The 23,558-nt window shown below is 36.7% G+C and overlaps 1 protein-coding gene across 2 annotated transcripts in view; it reads right to left on the bottom strand.

The window, feature by feature from the left end:
* LOC114652606 (phosphofurin acidic cluster sorting protein 1-like) overlaps positions 1-21,890 on the bottom strand; it is a 142,511-nt gene extending 120,621 nt beyond the window's left edge. For both annotated transcript variants that reach the window (XM_028802970.2, XM_028802975.2), the window contains exon 1: positions 21,364-21,890. In XM_028802970.2, the coding sequence (XP_028658803.1) occupies positions 21,364-21,518 (155 nt within the window). In that variant the 5' untranslated portion in view covers positions 21,519-21,890. The remainder of the gene's footprint in view (positions 1-21,363) is intronic.
* Between the last annotated feature and the right edge of the window lie 1,668 nt (positions 21,891-23,558).

The following is a 23,558-nucleotide window of genomic DNA, read 5'->3' as shown; positions in this document are numbered from 1 at the left end:
ACTGTGTGATCATGACTTCACCTGCCTGTGCTCAAATTGTAAAAACAAAAGTAATATAACCAATTGTATCTCAAATCTTGTAAGGTCACCATGTATAAAGGTGTCAGCCAAATAAAAAATTATAATAAGTCCATCTAGAGCAGTGTTTCCCAAACTCACTCCTGGGGACTCCCTGTGGCTGCAGGTTTTTGTTCCAACCAGCTTCTGTTTTTAATTGGACTCCAGGGATAATTAAGTGATGTGTTATTTCCCAAGTTCTGTGTTTTGGGAACAATATAGAAATCAGAAAAATAAGTTTGGTAAAAAAAAAAAAACATATTATATATTAAAATGTACTAAACAGTTATATAGGAATAATGGTTTTTTTTTTTAAACAATATTTTCATCTTGATTTTCATTCTACTTTTCAAGGTGTTCTAATTGTTTAATTAATCCATTATTTACTAATCAGTGGGTCTAATGCTAAAGTAGCAGCCTTTGATTATTCAGTGTTGTTTGCCTGAGTGTCTGCTCTGCTCATTTTTAATTGTCGTTAATAAGATACAATGAAGGGGTAAAATTGCACAGAGAAAGGGCTAAATATAATGAAATCAACAAAAGAGAGTTAAGCATTTAAATCTATAGATAAAGCGGAAATATTTCTAAATGTCTTATAAATGTAAAAATCATGCTGCTGTGCTTTTCTGGATGTAGAATAAGAGAAAAAAAATTACCAGCTAATTAAACGAGCTCAGTGCTATCAGGTATTGTCACGGATTAGGAATCTGGTTGGAACAAAAACCTGTAGCCAAAGGGGGTCCCGAGGACCGAGTTTGGGAAACACTGATCTAGAGCTTGCCAGAAAGCATGACAGTAAACAAGTTAAGCTTTGGTAAAACATTAAGGATTCAGCTTTTTTGGCTGAAATTCAAATGAATTTGTTGGGTGCAAACACAACACTACCTATGACAAAAGAAATACTACCCATGCAGTGAAGTATGGTGGTGGCTATGCTGTTAGGATGCTTAACAGCTGGGCCTATTCACCTTTTTAAAGTTGAGAGAAACATGAAGTGAAGTACCAAACTAAGGGAGCTTATTGCATTCTGCTTTAAAACTGATGCCTGGGATAAAGTTAATCTTTTAGTAGAACAATGGTCCAAAGTACAGGACCCAATTAACAATAGAGCAATTTGAGATACTTCCAGAACACTTACCTTCTTTGATTCATTACATTTAATATGGTATTTGCCCATCAGTAAGTGCACATCAAATAATATTAAGTCATAAAAGCATACTTCAAAGAAAAATAATGTTTCTATTTCATGTTTGGATCTTCTGACACCTGAAACGTACTGGGTCTCCTGCAAAGGCCCATAAATTCAAGCAGCATTTCATTAGACACGTCAGGTGATTTTAGTTTTATGTTTTGGAGATACTTTTCTGTGCTAGAAACCACATTACTTGCCTACACTAAAGTAATTATTAATTTTCCATTGTATTATACAATTACATACGTTCAGTTACTTAGAAACTAGATTATTTGCCTACACTAAAGTAATCATTAAATTTTGCATTGTATTACACAATTACATACATAGTTACTTAGAACAGCTCCCAAACTTCATCCTTCTGTACTATTATGTCTTTTGGTTTTGATTCCAACCAACGTATTAATCATAAGCCAAATTCTGCCTGTAATTGGGGCCCCTAATATAATTTAGTTTTATATAAATTATTCTAGGTTGTGTTTGTACCCTTAAAAAGGTTCTATTAATTTAACATCTTCTTCCTAATGCTTGCAACAATTTTCAAAATAAAGTGTATATAAACTTATCAGAAAAATTATACTTTTTTTTTTTTACTTTGCCCAGTATTTAAGATTTCATTAAATCACAATAGTTGTTCAAAGTTGAAAGCATCTTTAGGTTATCAAACTAGCTTTTATAAATACATGTTCATTATTAGTGATGGGGGACTATTCACAAATTTTCAAATGAAATGTGACAGTGAAACACTAATTACTGTTTTTAGGAACTGTGTTTACCAGTTTGAATAAGAGATGAAAATTAAATATAATGAATGCCACTTAGTACATGTGGGTACTCCTGTTCACATGATTTTTAGTTCTTAGCCCTTCTCATATCCACTTGTCTGTCTATCAATTCAATTCACTTTCACAATCCAGTTAATCCAGGGTTAAAGGCAGACAAAGCCAGAGCCTATTCCAGCAATATCAGATGAAAGACTGAAGATTTTCACACTCCAGCACACATTCATAATTATACCAGGCCAAATCAGAGTTGCCAATTTACCTTGCCTAGACAACTATCATGATTAGGTGCCCTCCTCTCATCGCTGAGCTGCCCAACCACTTTGTCCCTTTTCATTTTCCTTTAATTGAAATGAAAGGGAGGGAGTTTCAGTTAGTCATTTCCCTCAGGGGCTAGACCAGTTAGAAGTGCAGTAACCAGACTACTTCAAACTAGAACGTGGTACTAGACAAGGATGCCACCTGTCACTACTACCTTTTGCAATCACCATTGAGCCACACTGGCAGTTCACTTTTGAAATGCTTATGAGATAAAGGGGATTATCAGAGAAAGACTTGAACAGAAGTATCACTATATAAAGATGATATGGTACTATATACAGTATATATATATATATATATGTCAGATCCACAAAATACTGTGCCGGCAGTTCTAACAGCACTAGCAGAATCTCAAAAGATTTTTGGACTCAAAATTAATCTGAATAAAAGTGTGCTCTTTCCAGTGAGCTCTCTAGCTCATAGTATTAGATTGAACACCTTCCCATTTAATTGTTGCAGATCAGTTTAAATACCTAGGGGTAAACATCACAATATAAATCTCTTTATCAACAAAACCTTGCTGTCTGCATGGAAAAAGACTTGCATGATGGTCTTCCAGCTCTTGAGCTGGAAGAAGTAACACTGTTAAGACAAATATTCTTCCTAAGCTTCTTTTTCTATTTCAGAGCATTCCCATTTATATTAACAAATCATTTTTTAAGTTATATTCAATCATGACCTCATTTATATGGAATTCAAAACATCCACACATCCAAAGGGCGACCCTACAAAGACCTAAGGCAGAAGGTGGCGTGGCTCTACGTAACTTTCAGTTTTATTACTGGGCAGCAATTATACAAGCTATAAAAACCTGGAAATTGACACAAATATATGAACACACAGAGGCTTGGTCCGCAATAGAAATAAAATTCTGCAGTACTTCTTTACAATCCTTGCTTTGTACCCCAGTAAATATGAGTTATCATCAATATACTAATTAGAAACTTTGCTAAACATCTGCCCAATTTTCCTCACTCCCCACCATCTTCTATTCTAAAAAAATACTGATCAGTTTTGGGGACTCAGACAGCATTTCTGTAATACAGAAAAACATTTTAAAGTCCCTTCCTTTCAAAGATCCCAGAGTACAATGGGAAAAGTATCTCTTACTCAACATTTCAGAAAAGGAGTGGAAGGCAGCCATGCACAGAATTCACTCTAGCTCCATAATGCCAAAACATAAAATTATTCAACTTAAAATCTTTCATCATGCACATCTGTCTCATTTAAAATTGTCCAAAATGTTTCCAGGGCAAGATCCAACCTGTGAACATTGCAATCGAGCTCCAGCCTCAATTGGGCCATATGTTTTAGGCATGCACCAAATTAAGATCATTCTGGACCAAAATTTTTAAATGCCTTTCAGTCAGTCTTGGCGTCACAATCTCTCCTAATCCATTAGCAACTGTGTTTGATGTACTCCAAGATGGGCTTAAAGTGGAGAAGGACGAACAAATTGTTATCTTCTTTACTTCACTATTGGCACGTAGACTTATCTTGCTCAACTGGAAGAATCACAACCCACCTCTTAAGTCATTGGGCATAACATGAGCTACCACAGCTATGCTGATGACACACAACTGTATTTATCAATTGCTCCTGATGACCCCGACTCTCTTGGTTCACTAACCCAATGTCTTACTTGTGTTTCTGAATGGAAGAGTAGTAATTTTAGCGACTGGCAAAAATAGACATAGTGAGGGTATTAGAAATAAACTTGATCCATTAGGCTTAAAAGTCAAGACAGAGGTAAAGAATTTAGGGGTAATTATTGACTCTGACCTGAATTTTAAATCACATATTAATAAGATTACCAGGACAGCATTTTTTCCCTTAGGAATTATGGCAAAAGTTAGATCCCTTATAACTTTGCAAGATGCTGAAAAATTAGTTAACGCTTTTGTTTTTAGTCGACTAGATTACTGTAACACACTCCTCTCAGGACTACCCAAAAAAAAGACATCAATCGGTTGCAACTAGTGCAAAATGCAGCTGCCAGAATCTTAACTATGAAAAGAAAATCCAAGCACATCTCTCCAGTTTTGACCACTACATTGGTTACCTGTGCCACTTAGAATTGACTTTAAAATACTGCTAATGGTTTCCAATGCCTTAAATAATCTTGTTCCATCCTATATTTCAGAATGCCTTTCACCTTACACTCCAAATCATAACCTTACATCCAAGAGCTAAACTTGAAAGAAGTGATGAGGCAGCCTTCTGCTATTATGCACCTAAAATATGGAATAGCTTACCGATAGAAATTCACCAGGCTAATACAGTGCAGCACTTTAAATAAACTGCTAAAACCCATTATTTTAACATGGCTTTCTAATCGCTTCATTTTAGTGTAACCCTGATATTGTGTATATACATTTAATTATCGTTTTTATCATGGCTCCACAATCTGTACTAATCCCTACTTTCTCTGCTCTTCTTTTACCAGTTTTCTGTAGGGGTAATCTGTGCCACCTCCATCTGATCTAGGCACCATGCAGTCCCTACATTGATGAATTGAAGGCCAGATGTCCCATGTGAAGCCTGAAAACCATGAGGACTGATTTAGACCATTTATGTTAGGTAGAATGCCCAGTGGGGGCTGGGTGGTCTTGTGGCCTCTCCAGCCCTCTGGAGGTTTTTTTTTTCTTTCTTTCTTGTCCTCCTGGCCATCGGAACTTACTTTATTCTTTGTTACTTAGTATTACCTAATCTTATTTTTATATTTTTATTTTTTATAAACTACTCTTTCTTCATCTTGTAAAGCACTTTCAACTACATCATTTGTATAAAAATGTGCTATATAAATAAATGTTGTTGTTGATGTTATATACTATTTGAAATTGGAAAAAAATCAAATTCTCACTTACAGGATCTATTTAAAAATGTTTTTAAAACCTGGCAGGACCTAATCAATAACATTTTAGAATAAGAACTTAAATTGGGGAAAAGGATTTTCTCCCCCTTTTTTCCTACTGTTAAAGTTTTACTCTGGCTGTTGGCCTCTATCTCTTTCTCATATGTGGGGGTTGGTTTGAATTTACTTTTGTCAAGTTTGACTAGGTTGTATGGAATGTTACTTGCTTTTAATAAATTCAATAAATTATTTAAAAAAAAAAAAAAAAAAAAAAAGTGGAGTAACTTTAGGAAGACTTTAGAACTACCCTTGACCGCAGTTCCTTACTGTGGCATTATCTTTGGCCCTCTGTTCTCCTCAAGTGAATCTTTACTGTTAATTATATGGTTTGCTTTTTTCTACCTTGCTAAAACTTTAGGCCGATTTTTTTTTTGGTATATAAAGTATTTTCTTTTAGGAGTTCACTTAGTGATTATGGTGATATAAACTGTTTGAATCTGCAGCCATCTTTTATAAGCACCAATTTACATTTTTGTAAATTTTTTGTCAGTTTCCTTTGGTAGTCTTAGTATTCTTATTTAGATCACCTTACACTGTTCTATACCTTTGTTCTTGATATTAGGTTTCTTCATTTGTTAGTTGATTGGGAGTCCCTTAGCTCTATTTACCTCTTCTATTTATTTCTTCACACAATTTTGCAATTTATTATACAAAACACAAACATTATTGTTTTGTTTTTGGGAGAGTATCTTTGGTTTGGGCTTTCCAATAGGGGAAAATAATCTTAACATCCAAATTGTACATTCCACACAACAAGTGAAGAGACTAGGACTCAAGCCTAGTCTCCTGGCAATATGGGGCAGCACAAGGTTGACTAGGTAGCCTAACTAGTGTTCACTATGGGAATGCAACTTACAAAATAAACTTTGTATAAGATTCCTGACTGCCTCAGATAATCTGCTCCCTAAGTGATTAATTTATATTGCAGCCCATTACATGAACTGCAGGCTGACTTAATCACCATTATTTACCTAAAAATGGATACTCAATTACAACTGAAACTCTGTCTGCCTGCAGATTGTCACAGATTTAGACAAAGACTGATTATAACTAGCCCTTTTTAATATCCTGCTAATTATACTAATCACATTACAATAAATTAGACACACAAAAGTAAAAATGTGCTCCAAGTGCTCCAAACTCAATCAAATCAATATCAGCACCACTTCCCCTACCCAATTTGGATAGGTAATTGAAGGGAGCACGCAATATACATTGATACTTTATGCTGTAATCCAAACCTATCTCACAAATAGGCAAAGATTTCTTTTACCAATAGGGCTTGAGTGTGGCACATTCCTAAAATATAGGGAAAACTCTGTACATGTGACAATAATGTCCTTATAAATCTTTAATGTAGTAGGCATTTGACAACACTGTTCATAGCTTGGGTGTTTTCCCTTATCAATTTTGAATGCCTTAGTCACAGGTGCATGCAATGTGAAATGTGCAGCTAAATTATACCATGCTTTGCACAAACCGATGAAGAGTCTATCCTGTCAATGACTGGCTTTGTCCATTACCTGAGATTCTAATTAAAAAGGTCACCTTTCCAACATTGCTTTAAGTCATCTAATCATGCAGTCTTTGAGTTGGTAAGATCTGGAAAGACCACCTATCTTTCTATCTTTACTAGATAGTAGTTTCAGCCATGGATATTAGAGAAAGATTTGCAGAGCTAAGCAGGTATCTTTGAACAAAATTTCTAATTTGCATATTAAGCAACTGTGCCTGCACAGCATTTTTATACATTTAATTGTCACACCTGCACAGCACTCGTAATATATTTTTGCACCCCTCAATTATTTAAGTATTTCATTTATTAATATTTATTTTGCAAGTTACCTAGAGGAATACGCATCTGCAATTATGTAGTCTTTAGCAAGTAAACTGCTTCATTTTATTTAAAGTGATAAAACTAAAATCTCTGCATCATAACCTGTAATTCATTCACCAATTTTCTAAACTTGTTTTTCCCAATAGATGGCTGCAGGAACACAGTCACAAAAGGTATTCTTTATTAAATTAGAAACAAGATTCAACTATAACGAATAGGACATTATTTATAGAAGATGCTACATAATCCTTTAACTTTTATTGTGTGTTATGCTGGTTAACCACAGGAAAAAAAAATCTAATGTCTCCAGCACTCAACTTTTACACGATAATACTGAAAATATCAACTTCAGAGATACCAAAAAAACCTGAATTTTCAATGGATTTGAGAAAGTCTCAAGAGGGGCACTAATTCTAATGGAAATAATACAGCTTCCATTCCCAGTAGAATGGAAGACTATTAATACCAGTTGTGATAAATCGTCAAAAAACCTTGTATCTTCTGGTCTCCACAACATTTAACCATCTCCACAATCAGAAGTCAGTATTTACTCACAGACCTTGTTTAGTGAAAAAATGGAGTTCCCAGCTAAAGTATTCGCTTTTTGTGAGTACCCGAAACTTGCAAGTCCACATGTAATTTTATTTTTAATACTGTAAATGAATTAAGTTTTCTGAAGTGATTCAGGCAGAAATTTAAAAAATTATTTAAATTAAAACAGCAGGCTGCCAACTGCCATAACTTTTACCATCATAAATCATTACAATACAATAAAGTACGTGGACAACATAGTCATTACAATGAGGAAACAATCAAAGCTGGCACACAAAAGGTAGTATAATAGCCTGTAGTTTTTTTTTTTTTTTTCTGTTTTTTTCGAGCATAAGTTTCGAGCATAAGGTTGATCATAATGACTGCCTGTTCAGATTTAATACAAATTATTTTCATTCCACATTAAATGGCAAAATATTCATATGAGTTATATTGTGTTTGATTTTTTATGTAAGGAATGTTGGTTTACCTAAAGTACACCAAAACTGCAGCCATGTATGCTGGGTAGGTCGTGCAGGTGTATTTGAGGCACAGCTAGAATGTCTTTTTTTTATTATCCATGTATTAGTGCAGATGCTTTACACTCTCTATTTTTGATGGAAGAAGATGGAAAAAAAAACCCACACACACACCTTGAAAATAGGAATAAATCTTTTGTTTTTATTTCACAGCCTCCTGTGTTTTCTGATGAGGGGATGGGGAGAGCTGATTTAATCTTGTTTTGACTAGTAGCCGAGGAATATCGGCCAAGAGTCAACAGGGATCATTGTTATATATCCGGTGGCCATACTAAAAACATTCTCGTTATAGTCAGCTAATGTACTACATGTTTTTTTTTGTTTTTAAACGCATGAGGGATGGAACTCTGGTTGGAGTAGTGATCAGGTTGTGACATGCATGCATGAAGATGATCAACAACGACCTTACAGTAAGCATGCAGGAAAGTTCTGCATATAACTGTTATAGATCTGTAATGTCATGCTGGCCTGGCAAGGTATCACAAGATACTAGGAAAATTAATTTTTATCCAAGCCAGATGAAAAATGAATTTCCAGGAAAATATTTGGTAAACAAGTTTACCAATGAATACTGCATATTTGCTGCGCAAAACATTTTGCCAAATTTTACTGATTCACACTATCTACGTAGCACCCTGTTATACAGTACTTAATTTTTGTTATTTTAAGATCTCTAGGATGTCCAAAGTGTATTTAATGTTTTTAATTTTTATAATGTTTACATAAACTAGAAGTGAGGAAATGGGGACAAAGATGCATCAGAGGAGCTGGAGGAGAGTGAAAACCTCCAATATCAGTGTGCTGCACTGAGTGTGAAAGTGGAACAATTGAAGATTCCAAGATATTCAAATGAAATACTAATTTATATTTCCAAGTATATGTGTAAATGGTACCGATTGCATGTATTTATTAGGCCGATGATATAACTCAGTGTTAGCAGCACTTCGCTATGGTGCCCAAAATTGCCATTGTCAGCACATTTTCACTCCAGATTCACTATAAGTTCCAGGATATTATGATTTACAAATTAATAACTACATGATATACTGTACCTCTGCTTCTACAAGCCCATAACAATCTTGAGATCCTCTACTGGCTGCAGCACCTTTTGTCATGCAAATAATATGCCTACCCTTAAAATAATATTTTTTTCACTTTGCTAATTGACAGGGTTTAATGTGGCATGCAAACTTCAATTCATAAAGTATCAAAGAAATATCAAGAGACAATGTTAAATGTAAAATAGTAAAAAGTACATCAATAAATAAATAAAAAGAATACTACAGAAACATGCCCTGTATCAACATGTTGGGTAAATACTCATCTATTATGTGTAATGTAACCAGTGCACAAGTAGAAGACACCTTACTGGTAAAACTCCTGTATACGGGCAGTATGTCACCTATTTCCTGGTGGTTGATGGTGTGAATAGAAATGCATAATTATCAATCAACATTGACCCACTCATAAAATCATTTTCAGAACTCAACTAAAATATAAATTATGTGCTTGCAATTTCAAAAGTGATCAGAATCATATAGTTTAATTAAGTTTCTGATCTTTGATGCACTGATTTCATTCACTTGAATGTATGTGAATGAAATTCTGCATGTGTGCATGTCCTGACCAATGAGCCAATATACAAATCAGTTGACCTACAGATCCTTTTACAGCATTGTCCAATCCTCAACTACACTTCCAGCATTCTTCCTCTTCTGGTGCTCATACATTGAGCTAGTGATGTTGTGGAACACCTTTTTTTATTATTTTTTACTTTCAGGTGAAAGAATTTTGCACAATATTTGGAGGAACCTTACTCCACTAAAATAAAGTGCAACTGCCACAATGATTAGCCTCCTCAAAAACAGTACAAACACTTGCAGCATGCTGGCATACAATGTGGGCGAGGAGCAGGAACAACTAATTGATAAAGATGATTTCACAGCATACTGAGAGCTTTCCTGCTATATCACTCAATGCATTTTTGTGCAGAGCATCATCTTTTATTCTTTCACAAGCCCTAGCAGAAGCTAACTGAAACAGGATTTGAGAGCAGAAAGGAGGAAAATATGCAGCCAACTGGTAATTGGAGGTGCAATTTTGGAAAATGTTGAAACATACTGTGAGCAGACAAGTGAGCAGGAAACATATTTTACCTCAATCAACAAATAAAGAAATAAATGGCAAGAATCTGGGATAAAATGTATTAATTCCAGTTTCCTAATATTTTCACAAGCATTTTTCAGAAACATGGAAGTCATGTTTTCTTAAATCAGGGGAAGGGAGTTTAAGACAGGGCAGCTTTAGAAACCGTACATGAACGAACAAACCATGGAATAACAGTAGTACAAGTAATATATAGTATAGTAACTTCACTTCTAGCCCAAAGTGAAATAATAACCCATTAAAAATTTAAATCCTTTGGAACTAAGAGGATATCAAAATGTTGAAAACATAATGGTACAACTTTCTTATAGTATTGGTACTGCCGAATGAAAGTCAGTACCACACTATAGAGGAACAGCAAGTAGATGTATTGCATCAAAATGCACAATAATGTGCAATAAAAATGCAAGTAAAACTACACATGTAAATAACATACAATCCTATAGCACCAAATTAATACATCTAGAAGAAAAAAAAAAACACAGAAGTCATGTCTGGAAATGATTTGTGTTCGAGGCAGGAGAATTTCAGCATGTGGCTGCAGTAATCATGCTTATCATTAAAAAAAAAAAGGCCAAAACACACTCAGTCTTTCGTTATTGCCACTTTTATCTCATTACGGAGTTAGTTGAGAAATAGATTAGCGTGTGCTTTACTGCAATGATGTAACCAACATAATTTGAGTTATAATTGTTTAATTTGTAGATGACACAATTAAATCAATATTTAATCATATGTCCTATGCAGTCACCATTAAAAGAACAGAGGCTTTGCATTCATTTTCTGACACCTGTAGAGATCTCCCAGACTGATGTTTACTGAATTATGTTGACCTATTTTGTAAGTCATTTTGGATAAAAACATCTGCTAAGCAAATAAATGTAAACCGCCAGCACTAGATAACATTTATCCTTGTGTTCTTAAGGACTTTAGTAAATGCATATATAAACCCGTGATGCATATTCTTCAATCACTACTGCAAACTGGGAAAATTAGCAAATATTATTCGACTTTACATATAAAAAAAAAAAAAGTGTTATGGGACAGGAAGTTTAACATGCAACCCAGATAAATTAATGGAATAAGGAGAAGACTGAGAAGCACATTGCAAGAACAGGGGTTTTAGGGAACAGTCAGCATTGGTTTAAATGAAGGAGGTCATTTTACTAATATGCTGGAATTCTATGAGGAAGCAACAAAGGGATATGTTCAGAGTGGTGCATATGCTTATATTGATTTTCAGAAAGCAATTGAACTAAACTAAAAGAAGTGGGACTTCAGTGTATAGTGTGTAGATGGGTGCACAATTGGCTAAAACACAGGAAGCAGAGGGCTTTGGGGTGAGGAACTTTATCAGAACTAGGTGATGCTAAGAGTGGTTTCAGAGGCCAGTGCTAGGGCTGCTTGTAATTAAGTTGGTTAGGTTTGCATAACATGCCATACTAGGTGGATTGAGACTGTACTGAATCATTACAGGGGGACTTGGATAGAATACAGGCTTGGGCAGATGAAGTTTAATGTAAGGTACTACAATTAGGAAGCAAAAATATTAAGATCTGAACATAATGTGAGGTCTGAAACTTGAAAGTACTGCTTATGAGAACTTAGCAGCTGCAGTGAACTTGTCACTATCAATTTTCAGACAGTGTTCAGAAGCCATTAAGGCTAACCGAATGTTAAAGTAAATTATATAGCACAACATGTACATTGCAAAGTCAAAGGAGGATATGCTTTAGCTTTATAATGCACTGGAGAGGCCGCAACTGGATTACCACAAGTTGTACTGCTCTCCATGTTATTTATAAAAAAAAAAAAAAATACAACACACAGAGTACAGGTTATTAAGTAAATATTCAAGAAATTTTACTTTTTAGTTGAAGTAAACTGAGATTAGTAAGTGACATAATTTAAAGTGTTTAAAATTATGAAAATAATTAGTACAGTGGACCAAGTTCAACAAGTGAAATGAGTTCAACAAAAATTTGAGAACACAGTACAAAAATGTATTAAGGGTAGATTCTGCACGTGTTACATAGTTTTGCTTCACACAAAAAAACAAAGACACGTGGTATAAAATACCAAGTAGTGTAATAAAAAATAGGACTCAAGCTGACGTTAATAACAGACATTTATTAAGTTTTAAGGCTTTTGTTTTCACACGTGGACTATCGACCTTAGAAACCCTTAATAAACTGCAAAATGCACTGTAAAATATATTCATCTTTATCATGTGGCAAATTGTGAATAAATAACTTTGCCTTGAAAATAACTAATCTTATCCTTTAATTAAATGAAAAGTAATTGTTCATTAACTTCTTTCCAATTCAACACACCATACGGCAAATTTGCCACTCGCCATATTAGTTTTCCTAATGCTGCTCCACAATACAGCACATCAGCGCCTAATATTACTGCCAAGTTTTTATATACTTTTTATAACACATCCTCCTTTGTGTATTACTCACAGTATTATCTATCCAGAATGCTCTTAGTCACTTTAGAGGTCAAGCAGAATTCACAGGAAAGATTAAAAAGATTTTAGCCTGCCAAAATCCATATTATCTTTGGAATAAATCGGATCCTTGCATTATAACTCGTTGCACAAATTAACAGATCAGTAAGCTTAACCCTATTAAAAGCATCCATGTCACCAAACTCTCCATGACTCACTCAAACAGTTTATCTTTTAAAAATGGTATGAGAAGAGCAGGCACATTTAGAATATTGTTTCTTCAGTCTTTAATATCCAATATACTATAAAAATTGGAATGTGGTTGGAATTACCAGTTGTGCTTAAAATAAATGTTGATGTCATTAGTTGCAGGCCTGTTGAGTACCCTTTAAAAATCCCTCCACCTTATCCAACACTGCATTTGTGAAAATTATCGCACAGAAAATTCTCAGGATGCTCTGTCACATCTGAAAGAGTAAATCACAGTAATTTTTTTGGATACTTCACCTGTGAAAATTCAAAAATATGTTTAGGAAAAAGGCCAATAAAACTGCTGGTAATGTCAAGCATTAAAGTTTACATTTTAAGAAATGCCTAAAATGGCATTCCACTGAAGCCTTCTGACAGCAACAGTTGGCTGTCCTTTATATGTCAGCTTGAATTCAATAGGAATTTAGTTTACAAATTCAATAATCCTCAATAAATGTAGCTATATACAAAGCTTGACTTCATCTGGCAAGTGTCAACATGCTAACTTCTGTTTACTCTGTGTGTCTTACGAGGAGAGAGGCTTTTCCCTAGACTAATTCTCTTCTAAATTCCACAAGTACATGAACCATTTCTTAAAATACAAAGCACTGTTTAAAGTGATTATTCTCCACAGATGGCTAAAGAAGATACACAATCTTCTTGATTATGCCAAGCTTATTCAACTTGTGTTGTTATATCGAGTTCAAATAAACAATTGTTTTGTTGTTGTCTATGATTTTTAAGTAGACTCCATTTATTGTTGAATTCCATCAATAATTCTGAACTGAATAAATTCAAAGAAGCAGTTTAAATTTTTCCTTCAGTATCTTTCATCTGCCTACCCATAAATTTTCTTCTTCAACCTATATTTGGAGAATACTACTAGAAAATGCATACAGAAGATTGGAAAGAAAGATTAATTTTTAAAATGTTTAGTACCGCTACTGCAATCAATCTTTACACTTCCACACTACCTTTACAACAAAAAGACACATAATACATTCAAATGAACAACTAAGGCTTAAAGGCCAAACATGCTCACAATACATCTTATCAGAGAGTTTTTAACTTAAATTTTGATCAGACTATTTACCTCATTCCTTATAGAGCACAAAAGGCATGAAATACAAAGTCATGTTTGCAACTTTAACATAAACAAAAAATGCCACATTCAAAGCCAGTGTTTACTGCTGCAGGTTGTTTTTGACATCCCATCCCAGTTGGTGTTTTGGAACTATGTTGTGATTACATCTTGCCTGAAGAAGGGGCCTGAGTTGCCTCGAAAGCTTGCATATTGTAATCTTTCTAGTTAGCCAATAAAAGGTGTCATTTTGCTTGGCTTGGAACTATGTTCTAATCTATTAAAAAGAATTGTCATGAGAAGGGACTCTTAGATAAGATCCAAAGCATCATTTGTTTAATTAAACAATGTTATCCCAGCATACAGTCTGAAAATGCTTTTTTTATAATAATAAATTCCTTACATGTATATAGTACTTTTCACACTACTCTACTTTTCATAGTGAGTGGGGAGCCACTTTAACCACCACTATTGCATAGAATCCACCTGGTTGATGCAATGGCAGTACACATTAGCTATTAAGTAGTGAAGTGGTGAGACAGAAATAGTCAACTAGAGATAGGGGATGAATAGGGGGATAGAATGAAGGAAGCCCAGGGATCTTTTAAGACCACACAGAATCAGGACCTCAGTTTTACACCTCATCAGAAGGACGACAATTATTACAGCACAGTCTCCTCATCACTGAACTGGGACATTGGAATTCACATTGGAGACCACAGGGTAAGCGGCACCGGCTGGCTTCACCAACACCTCTTCCAGCAGCAACCCAAGTTTTTCCTAGATCCGGCCTATTCAAATGATGGCCCACAGGTTACATGTAGCCCAGAACCAACCTCCAAGTAGCCCAGCCCATGGTCCCGCCAGAAACACAGAGAAAAACTGAGCCATATTTTAAGGTAATGCAAGCCAATCAACCAATATGCAGCAAACAAAGGCAGGTCACATAAAAGGATTTTCCACAAAGAGCCTGTCTAACAGTTTTTATGTCGTATCTAAAGACATTTAACTCTTGAGACCCTAACCTGGGTCACTGGGGCATAGCACACATTTTAATTCCTTTGACCACACCGCCTATGCAAACCAATCCAAACACTGTTCACTACAAAATACAAAATACAAATACATTAAATATTGCCAACAAAGGTAAAAAGACCTCTGCTAAACAATATATAGGGATTATGCCAGGTATGAACTTCTAGGCTACTATTTATTATGGATAAAACACATTCAGCATTCATTCTTGAATAAACATAGCAAAGACAGACCCTAGTAGTCAGTCACTTTTTTGTCAAACCAGCACACTTTCCTATAAATCATTGCATTCAATTAAGGACTATTCCAGACCAACCACAAGAAAAAACGTTCAACTGTTTTTAAAGGTAAAGGAGCTTTTTGTCATTGATTGTTGTTTCCATGGTTCATAGCTTGGTTCTTCTTTCTTTTGCCAAGTGTCTTTGCAATTAATACATCAATTCATCATTTTAAAAACATTACCCCATGTGGTGTCTACCTTAGCAGTAACTTTCTGAGTAAAGAATTTATGTTACAGCCCAGGAAGGGTTGTAAAATAGACACATCCATGATCGAGACCACTGAATAGTACATTTTGAGACAACCGTTCAAATAAGCCATGGCTTAAATGATCTGATTTCTTACTACATAATAGCTTAATTTCTTTTGGTAATCGCTAAATACAGTATAAAAAACTAGTGTTTCTTTGAATAGTTTTCCCCTCTGTATTAGCATTGTAGTCCTACATCTATATAGATAATTACTCATATCTGTGCAGATCATTACTTAATCACATTAGGTACTACCAAGAATAATCACCTTTGAACAGAAGAGATGCAAGGCAAAGAGCCCAAATAGAAGTACCACCTTCTTCTGAACGCTTTCTTGGATAATGTTATATTTAGATATAGGTTCAGTTCTGTTAATGATAAACTGTCCTTGGTATATTACACTCTGACTTACCACAGGTAGTATCTTTAACCCAAAAAGGTTACCAATCAACACCTATTAAACAGTACTATAAACTTGCCCAAGTATCTTTTGCAGTATCATATTTATAAAAGTATTTTTATGACATAACATTTTTATAAATTAAAAAGAACATTGAAGCATAGCAAAAGAAAAATATTACCTGTCAGTTACAATGTAAACAAAGTAACCCCTCATACCACATCCAGAGACTAAAGCTGCCCAATTCAGATTCTAGAAAGCCACAGTTGCCAAGAGAAGCTATCAATTACCTTAATCAGTCTAATGATGTGTTAATTTGCAGATTAAATAATTAGTTTTAAAGGTCTTTACAAATTCTAGTTGTAAAGATGATTGGCAACTTGCCTGTTTAATATTGAAGGCCTCCAAAAAAATCGTGTGTGTATTCAATTGATTAAATAATAAAGCACATTAAAAGTGCTCTAAATGGAGTTGGAATGAAAATCGTAAGCAGCTGTAGATCAAGGACTTGATATATACAGTAGCCTTCTTTTTAATGGATTGATTGGTAAGCTAAACATAGATATAAAAGGGGTTTTATTTAAATAATCAATTTGATTGTTTAATATAGTGCATTTCTGAAGAAGAATATAAAATACATGTATGCAGAATGGATCTTGAAGACCTAAGAAACAGAAGTTACCAAATTTTGCCATATCTTTGCCCCAATTTACTTTATCTTGGCAAAAGGAAATTGCCACAGATTGAACAGACAACATAAACAAATCCTTCAAGAGACCAACAACCATGGTAAGTAAATTCAAAAATCATTTAATGGATAAAATCTGAATGGCACGTAACTCATACAAATGAAGATTGCTTTGTAACTAACTCAGATGTCAGAAATCACCAGAGTTTTAAACCACATCAGTATGAAAGAGAATATGGTATAAAAAAAACATGTTTTCACATGTTACAGTTGCTGCAAACTTCTCTTACTGTAGGATCTGAAATATCAGGGCCTCCGTGTTGTTGTTTTTTCACTCTCTCTACAGGCTCTGTCTTTACACGCCAATTTAAAAGCATACATCTGTGTGGCAGTGGATGTGCTGCAGTCTGACAAGGCAGCATGTAGGTGGCAACAGCAAAAAGGAATATATCTGAGTTCCTTCACAGTATGCACCACACAGAAAGACAAAAGATTTATCACTTTCATCAATTTTATACTGATTTTAGCATGAAACGTGAGCATGGCACACAGAAAACTATTACTGGTTTTAAATTTGTCCATTTTATTTTAGCGAAACAGATTAAAATTGTTTAAAATAAAGCAAATCAGAAAAGAACAAATACTTATATAAAGTGTATTAAGTCTGTCTGAGAATGTAACATTATCCAAATAAAAAAGGAATAGAAGTCTACTGCAAATACAAATTAAAAATCAAATTTAATCTCTTGGAATGCTTCCAGAGCTAGGAGACCCATACTGCCCAAGGCACCAAAAAAATATGATGCTCATATTTTTCCCCAGTCTCCATAAATTAACTATAGTGAAGCAGGAATTTGAAATTTAATGGGTTTATGGAATTAAAGAATATTGTTCCATGTAGCATAAGTCAAACATATACAAAACATACAGAAAAAAAAGAATTTCAATTAAGTTATTTCTACAATATCAATTTTATAAATATGAACAGGACTTAAAGATTTTTAGTAGCAACAAAGCGTTTCCCTGATGCAATACACAAGCACAAGGATCTTTTTTTTTTTTTCCTGTACTTATTTAGGCAATTAAATTCCTCCAGTCCAACAGACAGGACTATTCTGGTGCAAAGAAGAGTGGATGAAGAATGTACAGTGGGGCAAAAAAGTATTTAGTCAGCCACCAATATTGTGCAAGTTCTCCCACTTAAAAAGATGACAGAGGCCTGTAATTTTCATCATAGGTATACCTCAACTATGAGAGACAAAATGAGAAAAAAAAATCCAGAAAAATCACATTGTCTGATTTTTAAAGAATTTATTTGCAAATTATGGTGGAAAAAAAGTATTTGGTCAATAACAAAAGTTCATCTCAATACTTTGTTATATACCCTTTGTTGGCAATGACAGAGGTCAAACGTTTTCTGTAAGTCTTCACAAGGTTTTCACACACTGTTGCTGGTATTTTGGCCCATTCCTCCATGCAGATCTCCTCTAGAGCAGTGATGTTTTGGGGCTGTCGCTGGGCAACACGGACTTTCAACTCCCTCCAAAGATTTTCTATGGGGTTGAGATCTGGAGACTGGCTAGGCCACTCCAGGACCTTGAAATGCTTCTTACGAAGCCACTCCTTCGTTACCCGGGCGGTTTGTTTGGGATCATTGTCATGCTGAAAGACCCAGCCACGTTTCATCTTCAATGCCCTTGCTGATGGAAGGAGGTTTTCACTCAAAATCTGATGATACATGGCCCCATTCATTCTTTCCTTTACACGGATCAGTCGTCCTGGTCCCTTTGCAGAAAAACAGCCCCAAAGCATGATGTTTCCACCCCTATGCTTTACAGTAGGCATGGTGTTCTTTGGATGCAACTCAGCACTCTTTCTCCTCCAAACACGACGAGTAGAGTTTTTTCATCTGACCATATGACATTCTCCCAATCTTCTTCTGGATCATCCAAATGCTCTCTAGCAAACTTCAGACGGGCCTGCACATGTACTGGCTTAAGCAGGGGGACACGTCTGGCACTGCAGGATTTGAGTCCCTGGCGGCGTAGTGCGTTACTGATGGTAGCCTTTGTTACTTTGGTCCCAGCTCTCTGCAGGTCATTCACTAGGTCCCCCCGTGTGGTTCTGGGATTTTTGCTCACCGTTCTTGTGATCATTTTGCCCCCAAGGGGTGAGATCTTGCGTGGAGCCCCAGATCGAGGGAGATTATCAGTGGTCTTGTATGTCTTCCATTTTCTAATAATTGCTGCCACAGTTGATTTCTTCACACCAAGTTGCTTACCTATTGCAGATTCAGTCTTCCCAGCCTGGTGCAGGTCTACAATTTTGTTTCTGGTGTCCTTTGACAGCTCTTTGGTCTTGGCCATAGTGGAGTTTGGAGTGTGACTGTTTGAGGTTGTGGACAGGTGTCTTATATTGATAACGATTTCAAACAGGTGCCATTAATACAGGTAACGAGTGGAGGACAGAGGAGCCTCTTACAGAAGAAGTTACAGGTCTGTGAGAGCCAGAAATCTTGCTTGTTTGTAATTGACCAAATACTTATTTTCCACCATAATTTGCAAATAAATTCTTTAAATATCAGACAATGCGATTTTCTGGATTTTTTTTCTTATTTTGTCTCTCATAGTTGAGGTATACCTATGATGAAAATTACAGGCCTCTCTCATCTTTTTAAGTGGGAGAACTTGCACAATTGGTGGCTGACTAAATATTTTTTTGCCCCACTGTATTTGAAATATTTAAGGACAGAAAAATTATCCTCCCAAAGACATGCATGTAACTGGCAACTCTCAGTGTAATACTGAGTACAATGACTTGCATTACGAGTGTTCTGTGATGAACTTGCACTCAACACCCTGTCCAGGTTTAGTACCCATACTGTGTCTAGTGCTGCCAGGACAGGTATCAGCTTCATGTGACCCTGAACTGGATAAGTGGGTTACACAACAGATGGATGGAAATGATGTAAAAAATGTTTTAAATGCTAATAGAAGTGTTTTCTCAATTGCCTTCTAAACTAATACTACTACTCTTAAACTTTATTTATCTTGGGCAGCATATCTTTGGACACTGGGTGGAAAGTGGAAGACGCCGAGCACATCCATAGCATATTTCACACTGAACATACCCCAAAAATTGAATATGGCTCATAGTACCGTGACACACTTCTTAAAAATGTTTTTCTAATTTATCTGTATCATGTACTCTGTAAAGTATGGAGACTGAAGACTAAATATTGCCATTAAAAATACTTTAGCTTACTGTGTGACAGTGAACCCGCTTCAGTGAAAAGTTATGTAAACTTGAATGGTTTTCATTGTGAATTATACAATTTTGCTGTGTTTATCTCTGTTATTAAAAGCATTCACTGCCTTGCTTTTAAAAGCAATTTCTGACCTAATTCACAATTTGAACCCCTTTTCCTTCTCATTGCTTTCCTTTAATTAATACACGTAAGGAAAAGCTAGTGAAAAAAGCTTCAACGTTTCAACGAATTTACACATTTTAAGTATCTCTGAACAGCATTTCTGCACATTCGGATTATCCATCCCACCGTGTGTGTGTGTGTGTGTGTGTGTGTGTGTGTGTGTGTGTGTGTGTCAACATGTGAAATGAAGGGCAGAATAACGACAAAGAACAATACACAAAAAAATAAAATCAACCAGTCCGAGTGAAGCTTGGTACAGTCAATAACACGGTAAAATGCTAAAACAATATTGATTTTAAGCAAAGTCGCTGCAGCAGATTCTGCACTGGGAGAAGCAGTTTTCTGCACATCTGACTGCAATACAAAGCTAAAATCGCTGAGATATCTATTGAAAATCATGTGCTGCACACATCAGACTTGTTGGGTTTCTCCTCCGCAGTCTTGCATCCTCAAAACAGAAAAATACTATGACACAGCGCTTGCAGGTTTGCAGAAGAAAGTAAGCAGATGACTGCTGTCACCATGTCAAAGCAGTTCTCAGTAAAGTTGTTTTTAAAAAGCACGACACACGGATGTAAGCTGTTTCACCACGAAACCCAGGTCATCATCTGGCTCAATAGAACATCAGTGAAGGATACACACCGTACATTAAATGCAAGCAAAAAAGAATTAAAAAAAATATGGCAATTTATTGCTCGGTTACGGACTGATGGGCAGGAAATGAAATGCGACGTGGCTAGGTGAATAACTGTCACTAAATGTGGCACGCTGTAAGGTGCAAGGATGATGACACCTTGATAGGCAACACGAATCAGATAATGATGACACCTTGTGGTGTTGGGACTATCAGAAAAACAACGTAAAGGTACTTGTAACGGGAAATAAGAAGGAGCACATTGTCGCTTCTGCAGGAAAAAAAATGGAGCCTCCACCTCCGTAGTATGTCCCCATCACAATCAAAGAAACAGCACACGAAAACGCTGTCCACGGAACAGCCTCAATGAATGAATTAATCAATCAAACAACTTGGTCAGTGGACAGAGAGACAAACAGACACAGCTGCATTCCTACACACCGGCGTGACAGCTCATCGCCCGCGCGTTACCCTGCCACCTACACGCGGGCTTCGTCTCCACGTTTCTCCGTGCAAGCGTCTTACCTTGGGACGCAGCTGGGCGACGACCTGTCTACCTCCCAAGTGGCGTACAGGTTCATGTGCACCGGCCGGTTAGAAGAGATGGCCACCGGTTTGGAGGGTTGGAGGTGCGGAGACGGAGCACCTCCGGACCGAGGGAGTGCTCCTTTCTCGGACATGGTTTGGCGGAGCCAGCAGGTTAGTGAGCGAGAGTGGGAGACTGCTGTGGGAGTCCGCCCCGTCCTTCTTCTTTAAGCTCTTGGACCTCTCTCACTTTCGCTCGCTCGCCCTCTCGATCTATCTATCTCTCTCTCTTCACTGAGGGGCTATGCGCACGACGCTTTTCTTCTGCTCAGTAAATATTTGCGAAGGCAGGAAGCGGAAATTTCTCCACGCCGCGAGCACAAAAACAGCGCCTCGCGACGCCTCTTAAAGGGCTACGCATGCTCCTGGAGACAGACTTGCTGCGCGCTCCCTCTCTTTCCTTCTTCGCCCCACTCATTAACAGGCACATCATACAGAGAGTAAGATGGGGAGAGGGGGGCGAGGTAAAGAGAATTAAACCATATAACACCCTCTCAGGCAAAAATATACGACATTGAGAGACTTTCTGTTGACGCCATCAATCTAATGAGCCGATCAATGTAGCGTCTGATTGCAATGGAAACTACAAGCTGTACGGAGGGTCATTAATGCTGAGGAAATATTTAACCGCCGGGGTATTAAATTAGATTTTGGGGTGACTGGTTTATTTAAGCCTTTTCCAGTTATGGTTTAGGTTACCACTTGAAATATTCCTAAAGAAAATGGCCCAATGGGCAGAACGGGTCACATACAAGTTTGTGGACACCTGGCCATCACACCTACAGTATATGAACTTGTTGGTCATCCCACTCCAACAGCATGAGCATTGATATGGAGTTGGCCCCTCTTTACATCTGTAACAGACTCCATTTTGGGAAGGCTTTTCACAAGAGTGTGTCTGTGGTATTTTGTGCCCATTCAGCCAAGAGAGCATTTATGAGGTCAGGTAGTGACACTGACCTGGCTCACAATCTGTGTTCCAATCCATTCCAAAGGTGCTTATTATGGTTGAGGTCAAGGCCCTGCGCTTTCCATTCGAGTTGCTCCGTACCAAACTTGTCAAACCATATGTGGACCTGGCATTGTGCACAAGGGCACAGCCATGCCGGAACAAAAAAGGGACTTCGCCAATCTGTTGGTACAAAGTTGGACATGCTCAATTGTCTAAAATGTTTTTGCATGCTGTAACATTAACAGTACCCTTCGCCAGGATGAAGATGCCTAGCTCAGACTAGAGGAACAGCAGCACACTATTATTCTTCCACCATCAATCTTTACAGTAGATATTATGCAGTCCAGAAGATGGTGTTCTTCAGGTATCTACCAAACCCAGATTCATACATAAGACTACCAGATAGTGAGGCATGTTTTATCACTCCATAGAACACATTTCCCCTGCTCCAGAGTCCAATAGTGACATGCTTTACACCACTCCCGGCTGATGCTTGGCATTGAAAATAGTGATCTTAGGCTTTTGTGCAGCTGTTCGGCCATGGAAACCCTTTTCATGAAGCTCGTGATACACATTTCTTGTGCTCTGGTTCATGCTGGAACTCACAGTGCCCTGGAAAGAGATATGAAAGAAGCAAACGAGGAGAAACACGCAAAGTACCAGGAAACTGGGGAAGAAGTGTCGGGACAGAGGCTAAGAGACACTCTGTGAGGCCATAGAGGTTGCCTATAGAAGATTTGCAGGACGTTCACTCTGCAAAGTCCTCTCAGTCAACTGGGCATTGCAGGAGAGATGAGGAGGACCATTAAATCCATGAGTTAAGCCACAGAGAAAGCCACAAGGTCTTTGGATTAAAAGGGCTGATCCATGGGTGAATGCTACTGGGATGGAAGTCAGGGATTGATCAACCCCAGCTGGGTCACCTGGGTGAGAGTGTCTGATGTTGAAAGACCCAAAACACCCCATGACCCAAGGAACATCACTGAAGAAGCATCACAGGGCATCTAGAAGATGTATTTTACACAGCAAGGTACATCATACTGTATAGTATTTCAAGATATCACCTAGAAGCATTCTAGCTAAACTGATTTACAGATTTTTGTTGAGATTATCCCTACTTCTCTCTGACTGAAAGCATACAGATTTTTGTGAGTCTTTTGGTAGATATTTGGATAAGGGATCT

This window comes from Erpetoichthys calabaricus, chromosome 1, assembly GCF_900747795.2.
Source record: "Erpetoichthys calabaricus chromosome 1, fErpCal1.3, whole genome shotgun sequence".
NCBI lineage: Eukaryota > Metazoa > Chordata > Cladistia > Polypteriformes > Polypteridae > Erpetoichthys > Erpetoichthys calabaricus.
Note: the sequence above shows the minus strand (reverse complement) of the source record. Positions and strands in the feature narration are given on the sequence as shown.